Here is a 16215-nt window from a genome sequence, read left to right on the forward strand (position 1 = left end):
AATTTAGCTCTCACTCACAGGAAGAGGAGTGGGATTGGGACTAAAACCAAGCAGTGATGTGTATAAGGTAAAGGCAGCATGGCCTGTCCCTTGCCAGGGCCCTGTGCCTGCTCAGAAGTCATTATGGGAGTCTCCATAGTAAAGTTCATCTGAAACCTCCAACAGATACACATCTGTCTTGGTTGGTCAATTACATTCCCACAAATCAAGTTAATTTATAAGTGCTGAAATTCCAACTTTTTTTCTTTAAAAGAGGATTTTGTTATTGTATGTCAAAAATAACTCCATTGAGCAAATGAAGTTTTTTGCCCACCTGTAAAAACACTAGGGATACTAATGTATGAAAATAAATCCCTCTAGGAACAGGGCACCATGTCAGCTACAGATCTGTGGTGAGGGCAAAGGGTGAGTTTCATATCAAAATGTAAGCAAGTCTGTTAAGGAGGCATCGTGTGCTTAAAAAAATTGGACTCTTGAGTTTTATTAGTCTTCTATTGATAGTTAAAGTTATCATAACTGAAGAGAAGTCTGAAAAGGTCTCTTTATTATTACAGCTTTGCATTTGACGAGTACAATTTGAGTACAGCTTTTAGTGATTCGGTTTCCACTATGTCTGTGATGGTTTTTCACATAGCAACAAGGGTAAGAAAACACTCGTTTTTAAACAGGAAAAATGCTACTGCGAAACCACAAAAACTGGCAAAGAGACTAAGGAAGAGGTGTAGTACCTGAAGCTATTTTTAACATTTTTTAAACTATTTCACTTTTAAGTAAACACTGTCTTTTAAGCATTAGTTTTACATTGCAACAGAGTTTTGCATTTAAAAATTAAATACAAAAGAGAGAGCAAAATTATTGCTGTTAAAATTATTTTCTTATAGTGAGAAAAATGAACAAAAAGTAGTGAACAAAGTGATTTACTGATTAATGACAATCTTTTAATACTTTATTCATGCCAATCCTATCTGTCTCACTGGGACTACTGATGTCAATAAATCTACTCACTAGAACAGGAGTTTGCTAGTTCTGGCCCCAATACTAAATATAAGTACAGTTGTGCATGTCAGTGAAACAATTATTGTAGTCGACAGATGTACAGATGTGATCAAGAATAGCTTCAAACACACAGTATGTAAGGTCTGCATTTCTAAATAGCTATTTTTCCCCACAGAAGTGGACACAAACGTGGCTCTAATATTTCACTGTGTATAGTCTGATTTTTAAAATTATAGGACATAACATGGAATTAGGTAATCTCCGTTACTGGTTTGACTTTCTTTCCCAATAAGGACTTGGACAAGTCACAATCTTCATGTGCCTCAGTTTCTGATTTGAGAAAATTGCAATAGTTATCTACCTCACAAAACAAAGGACTAAGGTGATAAGAAGCTTCATCCATTTACATTTCTAAAGTGCTGTTGAGATTCTGTGCTGGAAGGCACTAAAGAAGTGCCATGTATTATCATATTACTTAGTCATTAATTATCAGTATAACTATTACTGTTTGTAAATTAGTGACAGGTTCTCAGAAGGTACCTTGCTATTCAGCTGAGGTAAGTTGAATTTATTCGATCAGAGCTCTGGTTTGTTTTTGTTTTTTAATATCTTTTTATATCTTTCAAATCAAATTTTTAAAATCCATTCTAAAACTTAAGAACCATAGATACTTAAATCTTTATTTCATCATCTCCTTCTTGACACTTCTCTTCTCTGGCACTATATATTCTAGTATAAAAGATTCAAAACCATATAATTCTATACAATAGGAATCAAATAATGGTAATCTTCATTTATGTACTGCTTTTTAAAAAAAATTAATCCAAGAAGTTTTAAATGAACTGGTATTTACTTGTAAATGCCTGTCAAAATTTCAGGTGACTGGTAATGTGGTTTCAAATTCTGTTGCAAGGGAAAAAATATTTTCATAATGTTGCTCAAATTTTATATATCCTCTGAACATAAAATAAAGAACTAGCTTTATGCCACATTAATCATCTTTCAAGTGAGAAACAAGAGAGGTTGGACAGGCCTACAGGGCAGAGACAGATGGGAGATGGGATGCTAGTGGCAGCTGTGTGTTTACGTTATGTTGGGGTGGAGCAGACAGGTAGTTTGGGAAGGAGAAGCAGATAGGTAGGGTGACAGGCAATAGAACGGGCACAGAGCATTTAAGAGGCAGAGGGCCAGTCAGAGAGAAGACAATAAGCGGACATAGTGGAGAAGCTGCAGAGCTAGCCAAGGAGAGCAAGTTCTCTGAAAAGAAAAAGTGTTGCAGTGCGATAGGTGTGTTACTAACGCCTCCAGTTCTTCCCAGTGCGCTACACAGCTTGGTCCATGACTAGGGCTCCCATAGTAATCCAGATAACAACAACAACTACTGGAGTGGCTGGACTAAAGGATATAGAAAGGTCTGTGTGATGGGTTGTGAGTGCTTAATGAGTTGATTGAGCCTTGTCTGCTAATTCTTTTGGAAAATCCAGAAACTCTTCCACTAATTTTAGAGTAACTACTCATAAAAGGGCTTCAACCCCCAGAGAAATATGTTCCAAACCTGACATCACTAACAGTCAAATAAAATTACACAATTTTTATTTTTAATTAAAAATAATTAAATTATACTGGCTCCAGTATGTAAATAGCAGATTTTGCTTTTTACAAACTGATTGCCAATACTGCGTAGTTGTCTTGCTTGCATTTTTAAATAAATGTATTGGTAAAAAAATTTAGTTTAAATCAATGTGCTGTATTCCTTTTCTCCAGTGGTTTCTTTTTGTACATTGCTCTGATCTTATCAAGGCAATCTGAAACCCTTAGTATCCTCAAGATGCCCATTTCTCATGCAGTCATTTGTGTAGAATATCATTTTCTACAGAGCAATAAAAGATGACCAACATTTCCAGCTCTAAAAAATGTAAATACTGCCATTCATCTGTCTGCATGCCACAACTAGAAAGAATATAGGAAAATAATACCAGGTACATTATAAAAGAATTAGGGTCTCTCTTTTCACCCTTGTTCTTTGGCGTCCATCTAGAAATGCTATTTTTAGCTGCTACTTATTACTATGCAGATACATACATAATTTGACATTTTTTAAAATATTCTGTTAGAAATTATTGTCATGTAAGGCCTGATTGGATACCCTTACTCACAAAGAACAATAACTTGTACTATAAATAGTCCCATTGACTTCAATGAAGTGACTTGTGTGGTAAGCTTCCCACAGCCCCCGATCGGCCGAAGCTGCAGACGGGGCAGGTAAACAAATCGGCCCGGCCTGCCAGGGGGCTTACCCTGGTGGGCTACGTGCCAAAGGTTGCTGATCCCTGATCTAGAGCATAGTACAGTCTCCTGAGGGAAGTGGTGGAATCCCCAACAATTTCAACAATAATGCTTCAAATGCACAACAAGAAAAAGAAAGGAAGTGAAATGCCAATGAAAAGTAGCGGTCAAGAGCCTTAACATATATCATTCAAGTTATAAATAAACCTCAACTAGTCTAATTCTCTTTGTAGATGGCATTTGAATAAGTCTCCAAAGTGGATTGGTTGGAATTGTCTGCTCCACCTGAAAATGCTACTCCCATATGGATTGTGCTGTAATTGAGACATCACAGGAAAGCAGCATGGTCTCATAGGAATGGGTGGTGTATTCAAAAGTTTGATGCTACCATTTGGGAAAGACAGGTACTGTACTGGTACAAATTCAGTGCTGAAAATTTAATTATGCCTAGAACTGGTTTGACAAATATGATGTGAAAGATGCATGTGTGCTTAGGTTATTAGGACATGTTATCAAAACTGCACGGTATGTCATCATCACCACATAGACTGTGGTAGTTTAGTAACATCGCCTCTGAAGCCACAAGCAACAAGAGGTCAACTTAAATTGCAAAGATTCAAAGTCATAACTGTTTTCTGCATCTCATTGAGCTCTGAAATGTATGTGACAAACAATTCTGTGTTGGTGTTACTGCCGTCACTAGCCTTTTTAGTTGGCACAGGAAATTCAGTCCAGCACAAGGCTGACATATCATTTAAAATCTCCCTATTTTGTTTTCAATGGTAGTTACTGGCTGTTGAGCACTTTTAAAAATCTGGTCACTTCATTTAGATGCCTATTGGGGACTGAACCCTTTGAAAAATCTGGCCTCCAACTGAGGGTGCTGGGCATTAAAATCTGGCCCCTTCCTCATTGTATGACTGTGTCTCATTTGTAAAATCAGCATTGTATTAATATCTGCCATATATGGAGCTGTGAAACTTACTTTTAAATTATTTTAAGCTCCTCAGATGAAGAATGTTATTTGGGTGAAAAAAATACTGCAGTGAAGTGCTTTCAGTGGGAGGAGGGTGAGTAAGAAACTTGCTCCAACTATTTCTACATTGCAGACTTTATTGAAACCAACTATTAAATATTAAAGTTGATAATTTCTTTTTGCAGTAGACACTGAATAAAAAGGTTTTCATTACAAAATTTAAAAAAAAAAATTAAAGAGACCACCTGCCATGCGGTTTGAAAACTCGCCACTTCTCAGGTTAAAACATGCACAACTTTCAGTTTAAAATGTTTATAAATTCTGTAGTCATTGCCTGGGGGTGATATAAACCCCCTTGGAGAAACTCTGAACTATGGAGGGTGTGTGTGTGTGTGTGTGCGTGTAGCTATTTGAGATGATTTAGTCCCTCAGTCTGCTTTTCTCCCACAGAAAAGACAAAAAATAGGCATCATAGAGATTTCTAGCAGAAAACATTTTATAAACCAGTGACAATTTAGGGAGCACAGATGGGACGAGAATCCCTATTACCAGATTTACACTGATGTAATTCTATCCATTTCAAAACTGAAGCAATGCCATAAAATTAAGACATTTTTTAAAAAAAGTTTTGCACTGCTCAGAGCAGGAACCGTGTTTTACGCTGTGTTTAGAAAGGACCAAGCTACTTTGGGTAGTATTACAATCTAAGTAAATACTAATGCTTTAAAAAAAGCCAGTCAGAAACTGTAAATAAGCTACTTTAATAAGAGCATAAAAGACATGATGATAGCCTAATGCAGTTGGAACAACTCCTAGGAACCTTCTAATATGTTTTTGTTACTTTTTTAAAGGAGATAATGGAATCTGAATTTTCCTGTCATCTGGTTATGGCACCACAGTTCTCTTCTTAGGAAAGATTATTTAAAACCAATAGAAAATGTTCTCCGTCTTTCAGAACAAAATCTGCTAGGACTGCATTGCAAAAAGCTAAAACTAAACTGTACAATTACAGATTAACAAATGGAAACCTTATGCTGACAATACATTAAAGCTATTTGGGAGGAGTGAGGGAAGACTCCATGATCAATGGCTACAGACACTCAGTAAAAAGGAAGGACAATAAATCACTACCATGAAATAACTTTTGAACTGTACAAAATGTTATTTGTGATACCTGGTGAGGAATACTGTAAAGTGAAACAGATACAGTTTTAAAGAGATCTGAATTTTAAAAAATGGCATTGCTAGCAAGTAAAAATAAATAAATGGAGTTCACGTATGGCAGACCTACTGCAAAGTTGTTTTGGCTTTTAAACCCATATCGGGAAGTTCTAATTACAGAGAGTAAAAAGTGACACAAATGTAAGAGTCTGGAATTAACCAGCCTGGTTATGCCAGTATCAGCAACAAATTTTGGCTATTTTCCTGTTGGTTGCGGTAGAAAAGAGCTGCTCAGGGAAGGAACCACATCTCTGGGAAGAGAAAACCCTTTGATTTAGTTACTACTGCTCTGTTTCCAGGATCTCTCAATTTAGCCTCATCAGAGCTTCTGCCCTGGATTTACTGAGCTGCATTTCAGAGAGTGGCAGCATTGAGTGCTAACACTGATGAACTCAACGTTTTCTCTTAATTCCTGCAAAAGGACCTTCTCTGTACTTAAACTACTGGTAGGCCGGAGGGAGGAGAAGAGACAAGGCCATAAAATACTTCCTGGAAAGGAGAATTCATGGAGACAACTCTGTGGAACCTCTTCATTTGCATAGTGACAGAAGCCCGGGCTTTCAGCATGCTGTAGACCCTCCAGTAATGCCATCAGGGAGAGCTGGCAGTTAGCTTGGAGAAAAGTCAATACAAAAAGCATCATGCCTGCCTTTGAAATATGGAATGAGAGCAGAAAGCCCATCGTATTCGTACTAAGAAGCAAGGGTCCCCTGTCAGAGAAAGAAAAGCAGCAGGATATATGATGTAAGCCTCGGTAGCATCACACGGCGGCAAATGAATCTTGTAGAATATATTGTGCATGGCTGATGGGGCATGTGCCATAAACAGAAGGAAAATATTTGGACTACAATCTTGGGAGTACCTTTGCAGTCATTCATAGAAAATAGAAGAGGATACCAAGTATATTTTAAGTATATTGCTCCTGCAGGAAGCAGAATTTACATGTGCAGTGTAGGTCACTCAGGCCTGCAGCAACAAGATTTTGCTTGCACTGGAGGATTATGACATAGTGCCTGGTTACAAACTGTAGCTTGTGCTATGAAGACTTTTAAGAGTACTGTATTTATCCTTAATTTGCCCCTTTAACTGCCTTTATTCAACACATAATGAAAAAGAATTTTAATGACCAAACATACCAAACATAGTAGTCACAAAATGGTATAGTAAACCACCTCCTTAGCAAAACAATGAAAGAGTGCAGTGTTTAATTTTGAAAAGTCGGCATTTGTCACCAGTTAGCACACATGATGTCTGAGTTTAACACAGTTTTTCCATTAATCAAGAAATAAACACGGATCTGGGTGGGGTAAGGTTTTTTTCTGGGATTGAGAGGAGCTGGCTGTAGGGGTAAGATACTATTTAATTTTATTTTCACTCTTGTAATCTGTTGTAGGGACATCGAGAGACTGGATAGGCACACCTTTCATTATCAGATAAATGGAAAAAAATAAACATGTATTGTCTCTGTTGGCAAATGTTTCTTTTAATCATGATCACTGTATACAGAGATTCTCAACAATTTTTTTGGTGGCCTCAGAGTGCAATTTATTTATGTAGAGGGTTTTTTGCAGACATAATAAAAATAACATACAGTTGTCTCTATTCTATACTGATCTTAAATAGAATAGAAACACAAATAAGGTGCTTTGCACATTCTTGTGTTTGTGTGTTGTGGTTTCTTTTGCCACCTCCCCCTCTTTTTTTTTTTTTTTTTTAAAGACTTGCTGGCTAGTAAATCTGCTGCTATGAAAAGTAACATTTATATGTTTGTTAATATCACCTTTCACAGCAGCAGACACACTAGCTAGCTGGAAGACTGTTAAAAGTGATATTAGCAAACGTACAAATATCAATTTTCACAGCAGACTTATTCAGCCCTAGCAAGCCAGATGACAAATTAAGCCCTGGAAGGGGAGGTGGGTAGGGAGACAGTGCAGCAGGGGCCAGGGGCAATATGTGAAGGTCCAGGGACAGAGCCCGAAGCCCTATGACCTGCCGCCCACCACTCCAGGGCTGAGGCCTGAAGTACGAGCCTCACCACGCCCAGGAAAGTGGGGAACTCAATGGCTGCCTCCGGAGTTTGTGGATCCAGAGGGGGGGCAGGGCACACACTCTGCTGGTGCTCCTCCCCTCCCCAGTCACTGCCCAGAAAAGCCCCTGGTGGCCTCATGTGGCCACAGTGGAGAAACACTAGTATAGATCTTCCTGTAAAAAACAAAACAGGAATTGGACACAGAGCAGAAAAGTCAAGCTTACCTTTATATTGATGTTCAGCATCATTTCATATAATCCAAAAATATTTCACAATGAACATAAAATATACACACCTGTTTATGATCCAACCAACCACTGGATAATATTGTCACCCCATTATCTACCAATTTCATATATATACACAAAAATCCAAGAGAAGAAAAAATGAGCAACTTGATGTAAAGTTCTATTTTAATCAATTCTGATAGTACAATTATTTAAGCACTAGCTTTAGAATAATAGCAACGAAACAAAGTCTGCAACAGTTAAGACTATTACATCAGTTATCCATTTTTTCCTAACTACTGTATTAAGCTTAGGAAATTACAGCTATTAGAAAAAAAATAGTCTTCAATAGCTCTGTTTAGTTAAATATTCTTTAGCGGGTAATTAAAAGCCATTGTTTTCATGTTCTTTACAGCACCGACCAAAAAAAATTCAGCAAATTGAAAATTCCTAGCTTTAAGGTATTTTTAATGTCATACTTCTTTGGACCACTGCTTGTCCACAGCACTTGGAATGATTTTCTAAAAAGCAGCTGGTTCCCTTCCTTGTTTCCAGTACCTAAATTGGGTTCAGAGACTTGACATTAAAGCAAAGCAAAACAAAACAACTTTTCTAACATTACCTTTTCTCTGTAAGCAATTGCTGTAGCTATCATGAGATGCTGTGCAGTTACTACTCAGACGGGAATTGGCCCAGAAGTTCGTGAATGATAGGGAAAATAATTCATTAAATAATCTATTAAAACGTGGGTCACACCATGAAAAAGTTTAAGAATATCATATAAGATAATTTCTTAATTAAACCTCCAATTCAAAAATATTTTTTTAAACTTAGAAATGGTTATTTATTAAGCTATGTTAAATGGATTTAAAGAGCTCTGTGTAAGCTTGAAATTTTTTCTCTCTCACCAACAGAAGTTGGTCCAATAAAATATATTACCTCACCCACCTTGTCTCTCTCAAGATTTATATCAGTTCACTTGAAATAGTGGAGGCAACGGATTACTGATAGAAATCTCAAGTGCTGTCAAAGTTATGACAGTCATTAAGGGTAAAATGGCTGTTCCTTAAGCTATAAAACCACAAGTGGTACTTTCCCTCATTTGTCTTTTCAAAAATTTGTTAATAAATAATCACTACATTTTACAGGACACTCTTGTGGCTTACTATTTTGTCTATGTTTTGATTGGGAATTATAGGCAGGATATGATTTAGTAATAAAAAAATCTGCTTTCAGAAAGGACAAATACATTTGAATTAGAGCGAGACCCAAGACAGACGTTCAGATCCAAATCAGGAACGCAACTTCGAAATTCAAGGGTGTTCAGATCCAGGGATTTGTTTGGGTACTTCCCTTATGTCAATAGTGGGCTCCAAATATCATACTATTTTTAAAGCCACATTAAAAATATCAGAATTTAATTTATTCTTACTATTTTAATTTATGAGCTGCAGATGCCCTCACAGGAACTATATTTGCGGTCAAACTCAGTATCACCTAAAACTGCATAAAAATGAATATATCATCTGATAAATATAGCAGCAAACTCCTTGTGCCCTCTGCCCCCTCCAAAATCCCTATCAAAATGATGGGTCTTTTGCAGCATGCCTTAAGGGTTAAACTTGACCAATTTTGGATCAGTGGGCGGTGGGTGGGTGGGAGGGAAGCCTACAAAACAAAGATGCTTCTCCCTATCTTATTAAAGCTCTGGCTCCTAGTTTATCTAAATATTTTGGTCACTTTCACCCTTGCATAGAAGCATGGATCATAGTCAGCCTCAAGTGAACGGCCACTACAAGCAAAACACAATTGACCCCTGATTTAACTAACCTCACAGAACTGCTAGAGTCGCATACTCCTCCAGAATAGTATCGCTGTTCCTGCCCTGTCATCAAACCTGAGTACCTTTACTAGTATGCTAGAATCTTTTGCACTTTTCCTTCAAAGAGGATGCTCTGTGACCAGCACATAGAATTATGGGGTGCATCTGAGACCTAAAGAAACCTGATACATGTAAGTATGAAAAGAATCCTTGTTATGAATATACGAGACTGTGATCTATAGACCTCTTGATGCCAACTGCAGAGAGTACAAGAGTTCCCAGGGTACAAGGATCTCCTTAATTCACCAGAAGGAGTCATGTAAGGTCTGTACTGAAAGCCTGTGTCACAGTAATTATCATAATCATTGTGTGATGTACTATGAAAATTATGTGTGGGGTGTTGATCATTGACCTCTGACCTGATCTTGAAAGATCTCTAGTTTTGGATTAAAAAAAAATCCACCTGCTAAGCATGCTTATAAAATAATAATGGAAGCTATAATGCAAGTAGGGAAACCAGAGTGCACGTATATATATATCATTATACTATAGCCAAGCCTGTTTTCAACAAAGTAAAAGTATGTTAAAAGTAAAAGTATAGTAAAGAATGCAGTTACCATATGTTAGTAAAAATAATATATGCTTGACCGAAGGTTATGAAATCTGGCAATATGTATCCTGTGATAATTTAGCAATGTGTCCTGTGATAACCCAGTAAACCACAAATGAACAACAGAATTGGAGAGGCTTTTTCCAATAGCTATATTGAAGAATCAAAGTTATGATGAAAAGAACTGATGGAAATGGTTTGGGTAACTGTTGAAAATGTAATGATGGTCTCCCAGAATGCCAGATATGGTCCCTGGGAACACGAAGCACATGTAGCAGTCAAAACCTAATCAGATTTGGTCTTGGATATGTGTGTGTGGAATGAAAAAAAAAGCATCTAAAACGTCGTCAAACCCATCCCTAGTTGGGACATCTGGGTGGTAAGAAGGCAGAAGCCTGTGCAGTCACAGCCTCTTATGTAGGTCTCCACTTACTTTGTTTCCAATGTCACCTCCACTGGCTCTATTAGGTTGCGAATATGCCAATACAGAGGGTCATTCTGTTATACTTATTTCAATTTTCTTACTTTTGCTGTACTAATTAAGAGATGCAATTAAACATGATTCACTTTAAGTATTCGCTTAAATCCCATGAAGTAAATGTGACTGAAGCATGTGTTTAAGTGCTTTACTGAATTCAGATGGACCTATGCATATGCTTAAGTACTTTGCCATATTAGGGCCTTGGTTATGGGCCTATTCCAAACAAGCATTATGGTATTCTGGAAATACAGCTCCATACCCATCCCCTTTAAACTTGCAAACATTTATGCGACTAAGAAATTCTACATATTAGTAGGATCACTGGAAAAAATAGGACTGCTCAACATGCGTACATTGCAAAACAGGGGCCCTAGATTATTTCCAACAGTGTAGAAATAGAAATTGTAGTCACAAAATTAGCTGCTTTAATAGCAGCATCTTGGTTTCAAGACTAACAGTGGATTTTAGGATCAAATTTAACAAATTGTCTTGAAAATTATTCAAATTGTTTTTCTTTCACTTTTTTGTTTGTTTCGGTTTCTAATTGGAGAGTCCTTAATTAAAGAAAATGAACACAGGAGCTAAGGATTTTGTGGACATCAAGGATGATAACTTCCTTATCTCATTTTCCTGTCAAAGTATCAAGATGTACAGAAGGATAAAACACTTCCAAAAAGATTGGGGAATTGGTATGAGAACTTCACAGCAGAAGTATCCCTTTACAGATCACCTTATTCTGCTTAAGAGCCGCAGATGGCTCAGTGTTGAGAAAAGATGATAGCACCAAAGATTTCTAGAGTCAGCTACTGGAACAAGCTAAACATTTTATGAGCAACAACTTCACTGCTATGGTAAATGTGTCAAAATAAGAGTTTGTTACTCAATACAATATTTTAAGCCCATATTTCCCCAGAACTCCCTCCTGCTGAACAGAGAAAAGGACAGAAGGATCATCATACCCACTAGCTTAGGAAAAAAGCATCAATATGACATCATTGGCTCTCTGCTAGCTGAGAAAGGAAGAGAAGGATTATCTCAATGGTGAACATCTGGCTTGTGTATACAAAGGCAATGACGATTTTTTTACACATAGTAATTCCTTCAGTTCCCCTTGATTTTTATCATTCAAAGGAACAGTAGTGCTGCAGTATGCTTTAATAGATTACTAACATGAAAAAGAGACGGAAATTGTATCGATCTGATTTAGTGTATTAAATGTATGTATGCATATGCTGTACACACACATCTGTGATTCATTAGTTGCAAAACATAGTTCACTGTAACTAATCTTACCATACATGGGAATCACCAGGAGGGATGTATAAGAAACAAATTGATTTTATCACTATCAACTGTAGGTATACAAAACAGTCTTAAGGTTATGCCAAGTCTAGATTCTGGATCAGATCATAGATGAATCTGAATAGCAAACTGAAAAAGTTACAGAAAGCCAAAAACTATCTAGGATGGAACCTTGAACCTCCGACAAATCAGGAGATAAAAAGTCACTGCCAAGAAAAAGTGACTACCAAGCGACTTGGAAACGTCTGAAACACGTTATCAAAGAAGCTGGAGATAAATATGTAGGGAAGAAGTTTCTAGCTAAGAAAAATCCATGAGTAAGAGATGAAATCATTGGTCAGATAGACAAAAGGAGGAAAGTAAAAGCACAAAGATCAACAGCAGAAAGAGAGGAATACCAAAGACAAAATCAAATGATACAGAATAAATGCAGCAAAGAGTCCTGTGGCACCTTATAGACTAACAGACGTTTTGGAGCATGAGCTTTCGTGGGTGAATACCCACTTCATCAGATGCATGTCAACATGCATCTGATGAAGTGGGTATTCACCCACGAAAGCTCATGCTCCAAAACGTCTGTTAGTCTATAAGGTGCCACAGGACTCTTTGCTGCTTTTACAGATCAGGACTAACACGGCTACCCCTCTGATACTTGACAGAATAAATGCAAATTAGTAAAGTCTGAATGTTTGAGTGAGAAATGCAAGAACTTGAACAACAGGATAAAGAGAACAAAGTGAGCTGTATCAACAGATAATAGTCTTTAGCTACAAAAGAAAGGAGATCAATATGACCCTTAAGGAAAAAAATGGACACTATCTGATAGACTCTAAAGACAAGAAAGAGAGATGGCGAAAATATACCAAAGAACTATATGATGATGATAACCTTCAAAAGCTTCAAATAGGGATCGATGAATTAAACCCACCAATAATGGATGAAAAACTCACAGTGGCAATAAAAAGGCTTCTGAAAGGAAAAGCACTAGGTTGTGACAGAATACTAGCTGAACTGTTAAAAAGTATAGGGGGATGAAGGCTTGAAAGCTCTGTCACATTAATGAAGAATAAGTTTGAGAATTGCCAGAAGATTTTACAACCTGTGTATCCAAATCCTTAAAAACCCACCACTATGGATTGTAAAAACTACAGAATAATTGACCTAATATTGCATGCCTCTAAGATGCACTTGCGAGTTGCTCAATACCAAATTAAAGGAAAGACTGATAAGGAAATATGCCAACAGCAACACAGGTTCAAATGTGGAAAGGGCATGATCAACACTATTATGAACTTGAAGCTCATATTGGAAAGATCAACTGAAATGGGGAAAACATCATATTTGTGTTTCACTGACTTCCAAAAGCACTTGACAGAATCTACCTCTGCAAATTGCTCAATACATGAAGATCTGTGTGGATTGAGCAGGGCCGGTGCTACCATTAAAGCAAACTAGGTGGTTGCCTAGGTCGAAAAGATTTGGGGGGGCCAAAAAGCAGTGCCCCCAATTTTTTTTTTACAGTGTTCCTCCCCGAGCGCGCAGTCGCTGCTCCACTTCTCCCGCCTCCCAGGCTTGCAGTACCAATCAGCTCTTTGGTGCCGCAAGCCTGGGAGGAGAATTAGAGTGGGAGTGGAGTGCTCAGGGAGGAGGCGGAGCAGAGGTGCTGCATGGCTCCGGGAGTGGAGGGAAGCTGCTGTGGGGGGAGTGCTTCAGGGCAAAGGGGGAGCTGCTACGGGTGGGCGCCGCAGGGCAGAGGGGAGCTGCCGCAGGGCTAGTGGGGCAGGGCACAAGGTGGAAGTTTTGCCTAGGGCACGAAACTTCCTTGCACCGGTCCGGACTCTGAGTAATAAAACAATTACACTGGAATCAGAAGGTAGTTATAACAGGAGATGAAAATGAAAATCTCATAGACATCAAGAGAGAAAACAGACAAGGTGATCAACTTTATTCAACATTTACAGCAAGTGCTTAATTAAATTAATACAGGAAACAGAAGAGGATATTAAGATGAGTGGAAAAATTGGTAAATAATTTATTCTATGCAGATGATAGTGCTGATGGCTGATTCAGAAGATCTCATGATGTTAGTAGAGATTATATATGAATATGGCAAAGAATATGGTCTAAAGTGGAACATGGATAAGACAAAAACTATGGTGCTAGACAAGGATCCTGGGAAAACATGTAAAAGTCCAGTGAATGACACAGCCATACATGTAAGAAATTATTGCTACTTAGGAAGCATCTTTACAGAAGATTAGATACTGAAGTCACACCAGACTAGAAAGAGCAACAGACACATCTGGAAGAATAAACATCTGACGAGATTGGTGATTATTGGGATTTAGCAAATGCTATTAGAGATCTTATTAAAAGAATGATTCAATTTGCAGGGCACATTTTAAAAGGGTCAGTGGCATGACATGTTTACAGGCACTGGAAGGGAAGACTGGAAATGATCTTGGGTAAATGATGAGTATACTGGGTGGATCAAAAGGACCATTCATCCACAAAAGATCAGCGGAGTATCATACAAAACGGAGTATGATGGTTGCAAACTTCCACTAATAGGGTACGTCTACAGTACCTGCCGGATTGGTAGGTAGCGATCAATCTATCGAGGATCGATTTATCGCATGTAGTGTAGACATGATAAATTGATCCCCGATCACTCTCCCGTGCACTGCTGAACTCCAGCTCGGCGAGAGGTGGAAGCAAAGTTGATGGAGGAGCTGTGGCAACTGACCCCATGCCATGAGGATGCGAGGTAAGTCGAACTAAGACATGTAAACTTCAGCTATGCTATTCTCGTATCTGAAGTTGCATATCTTAGGTAGACTCCCCCCTCACCCCAGTGTAGGTGAAATATTTTACCATTTGGGAATCTAAAAAATGTCAACTTTACTACTTTAAATAAAAAATCCAATGGATACTTGAAGTCAAAATATCTGTATCCAGTTAAAATAATTTGTGGTGATAACAGTCACAGAAAGGAGAAAAAAGTTCTCCTGTCTCCTAAGCTTTTAAATACAAAAAAAGAGTAGAAATAACATGCTTCTAATGCCACTGGAGTTCAAAATGCATTCCCTTCCCAGCACTGAACATTAATTCTTTCACACTTCTGGAAAAAAAAATTGAAATTATTTATTCATGGAGGTTAAGTCCATTAATGGCTATTAGCCAGGATGGGTAAGGAATGGTGTCCCTAGCCTCTGTTTGTCAGAGGGTGGAGATGGATGGCAGGAGAGAGATCACTTGATCATTGCCTGTTAGGTTCACTCCCTCTACGGCACTTGGCACTGATTGATCACTGTTAGTAGACAGGATACTGGGCTGGATGGATGCTTGGTTTGACCCAGTATGGCCACTCTTATGTTCTTAAATGCTTCAGTAGTTTAACAGTGCTCAAATAATCAAACCAAAATGATCTTTTTTTTTTTAATAACATAGCCTATCACAGTCAATATTAATTATGGTTCTATTGAAGTTACTGCATAGAAAATCCATTTTCTTTCCTTTTTCTGGGGTTAAGTATTATATAAAGAAACAGCTTACCTTGAACTGTTAGAGTTGCTGATGCTTCAGCTTTTCCAACCATATTTTCGGCAACACAAGTATAAGACCCCATGTCTCCTGCCATAACTTTCCGGATTTTCAAAGTGTGATCATCACGGATTTCATATCTTAAACACATATAACAGCAAACAAGAGTAACTGTATAAATACAAAGAATATTGCCAGCTTCCTTAGTATATAAAGCATAAGCATAAGACATTTTTGCCTTCAAATTCATGTGTTTCTCTGAGATATGAACATATTTAAGCAACACATGAAATATGCATATTGCCTTCAAACTATGGAAAAAATATTTCAAAACAACACACTAGAGAACTTAATCTGATCTCACTGTGAAAATCAAGACCATCTCTAATAAAGTAATCATAGCTGACTGGTAAATCTGGTGTAAGTGACATTAGACTTTGGCCTAACGACTTCTAATGACAATGCATTTAGTAAATATATTTAATGATATTTCTGAAAAAAAAAATCATTCTTATATTTTTCTTCATTTGCATGTAGGAAGATGTAAAAATCAGGAGCTATAAGGGTTTAAAAGATTAAAAAAAAGCAGCATTGTTCTTACGAACATAACCAAAGACCATCTTAAAGTCAAGCTAAAAAATAACTCATTCAAAATCATTTTTATAAGGAAATAATATAGCCTTATAACATTCCCTCCAATTTCATCACCTTTTACTCAT

General features: G+C 37.6%; 1 protein-coding gene across 4 annotated transcripts in view; it reads right to left on the bottom strand.

Moving 5' to 3' along the window:
- Positions 1 to 16215, bottom strand: part of ROBO1 (roundabout guidance receptor 1) — a 1055533-nt gene that overhangs the window by 96753 nt on the left and 942565 nt on the right. For all 4 annotated transcript variants that reach the window (XM_030580281.1, XM_030580292.1, XM_030580273.1 and 1 more), the window contains one exon: positions 15509 to 15636. In XM_030580281.1, coding sequence (XP_030436141.1) covers positions 15509 to 15636 — 128 coding nt within the window. The remainder of the gene's footprint in view (positions 1 to 15508; positions 15637 to 16215) is intronic.

This window comes from Gopherus evgoodei, chromosome 1, assembly GCF_007399415.2.
Source record: "Gopherus evgoodei ecotype Sinaloan lineage chromosome 1, rGopEvg1_v1.p, whole genome shotgun sequence".
Classification (NCBI taxonomy): Eukaryota; Metazoa; Chordata; order Testudines; family Testudinidae; genus Gopherus; species Gopherus evgoodei.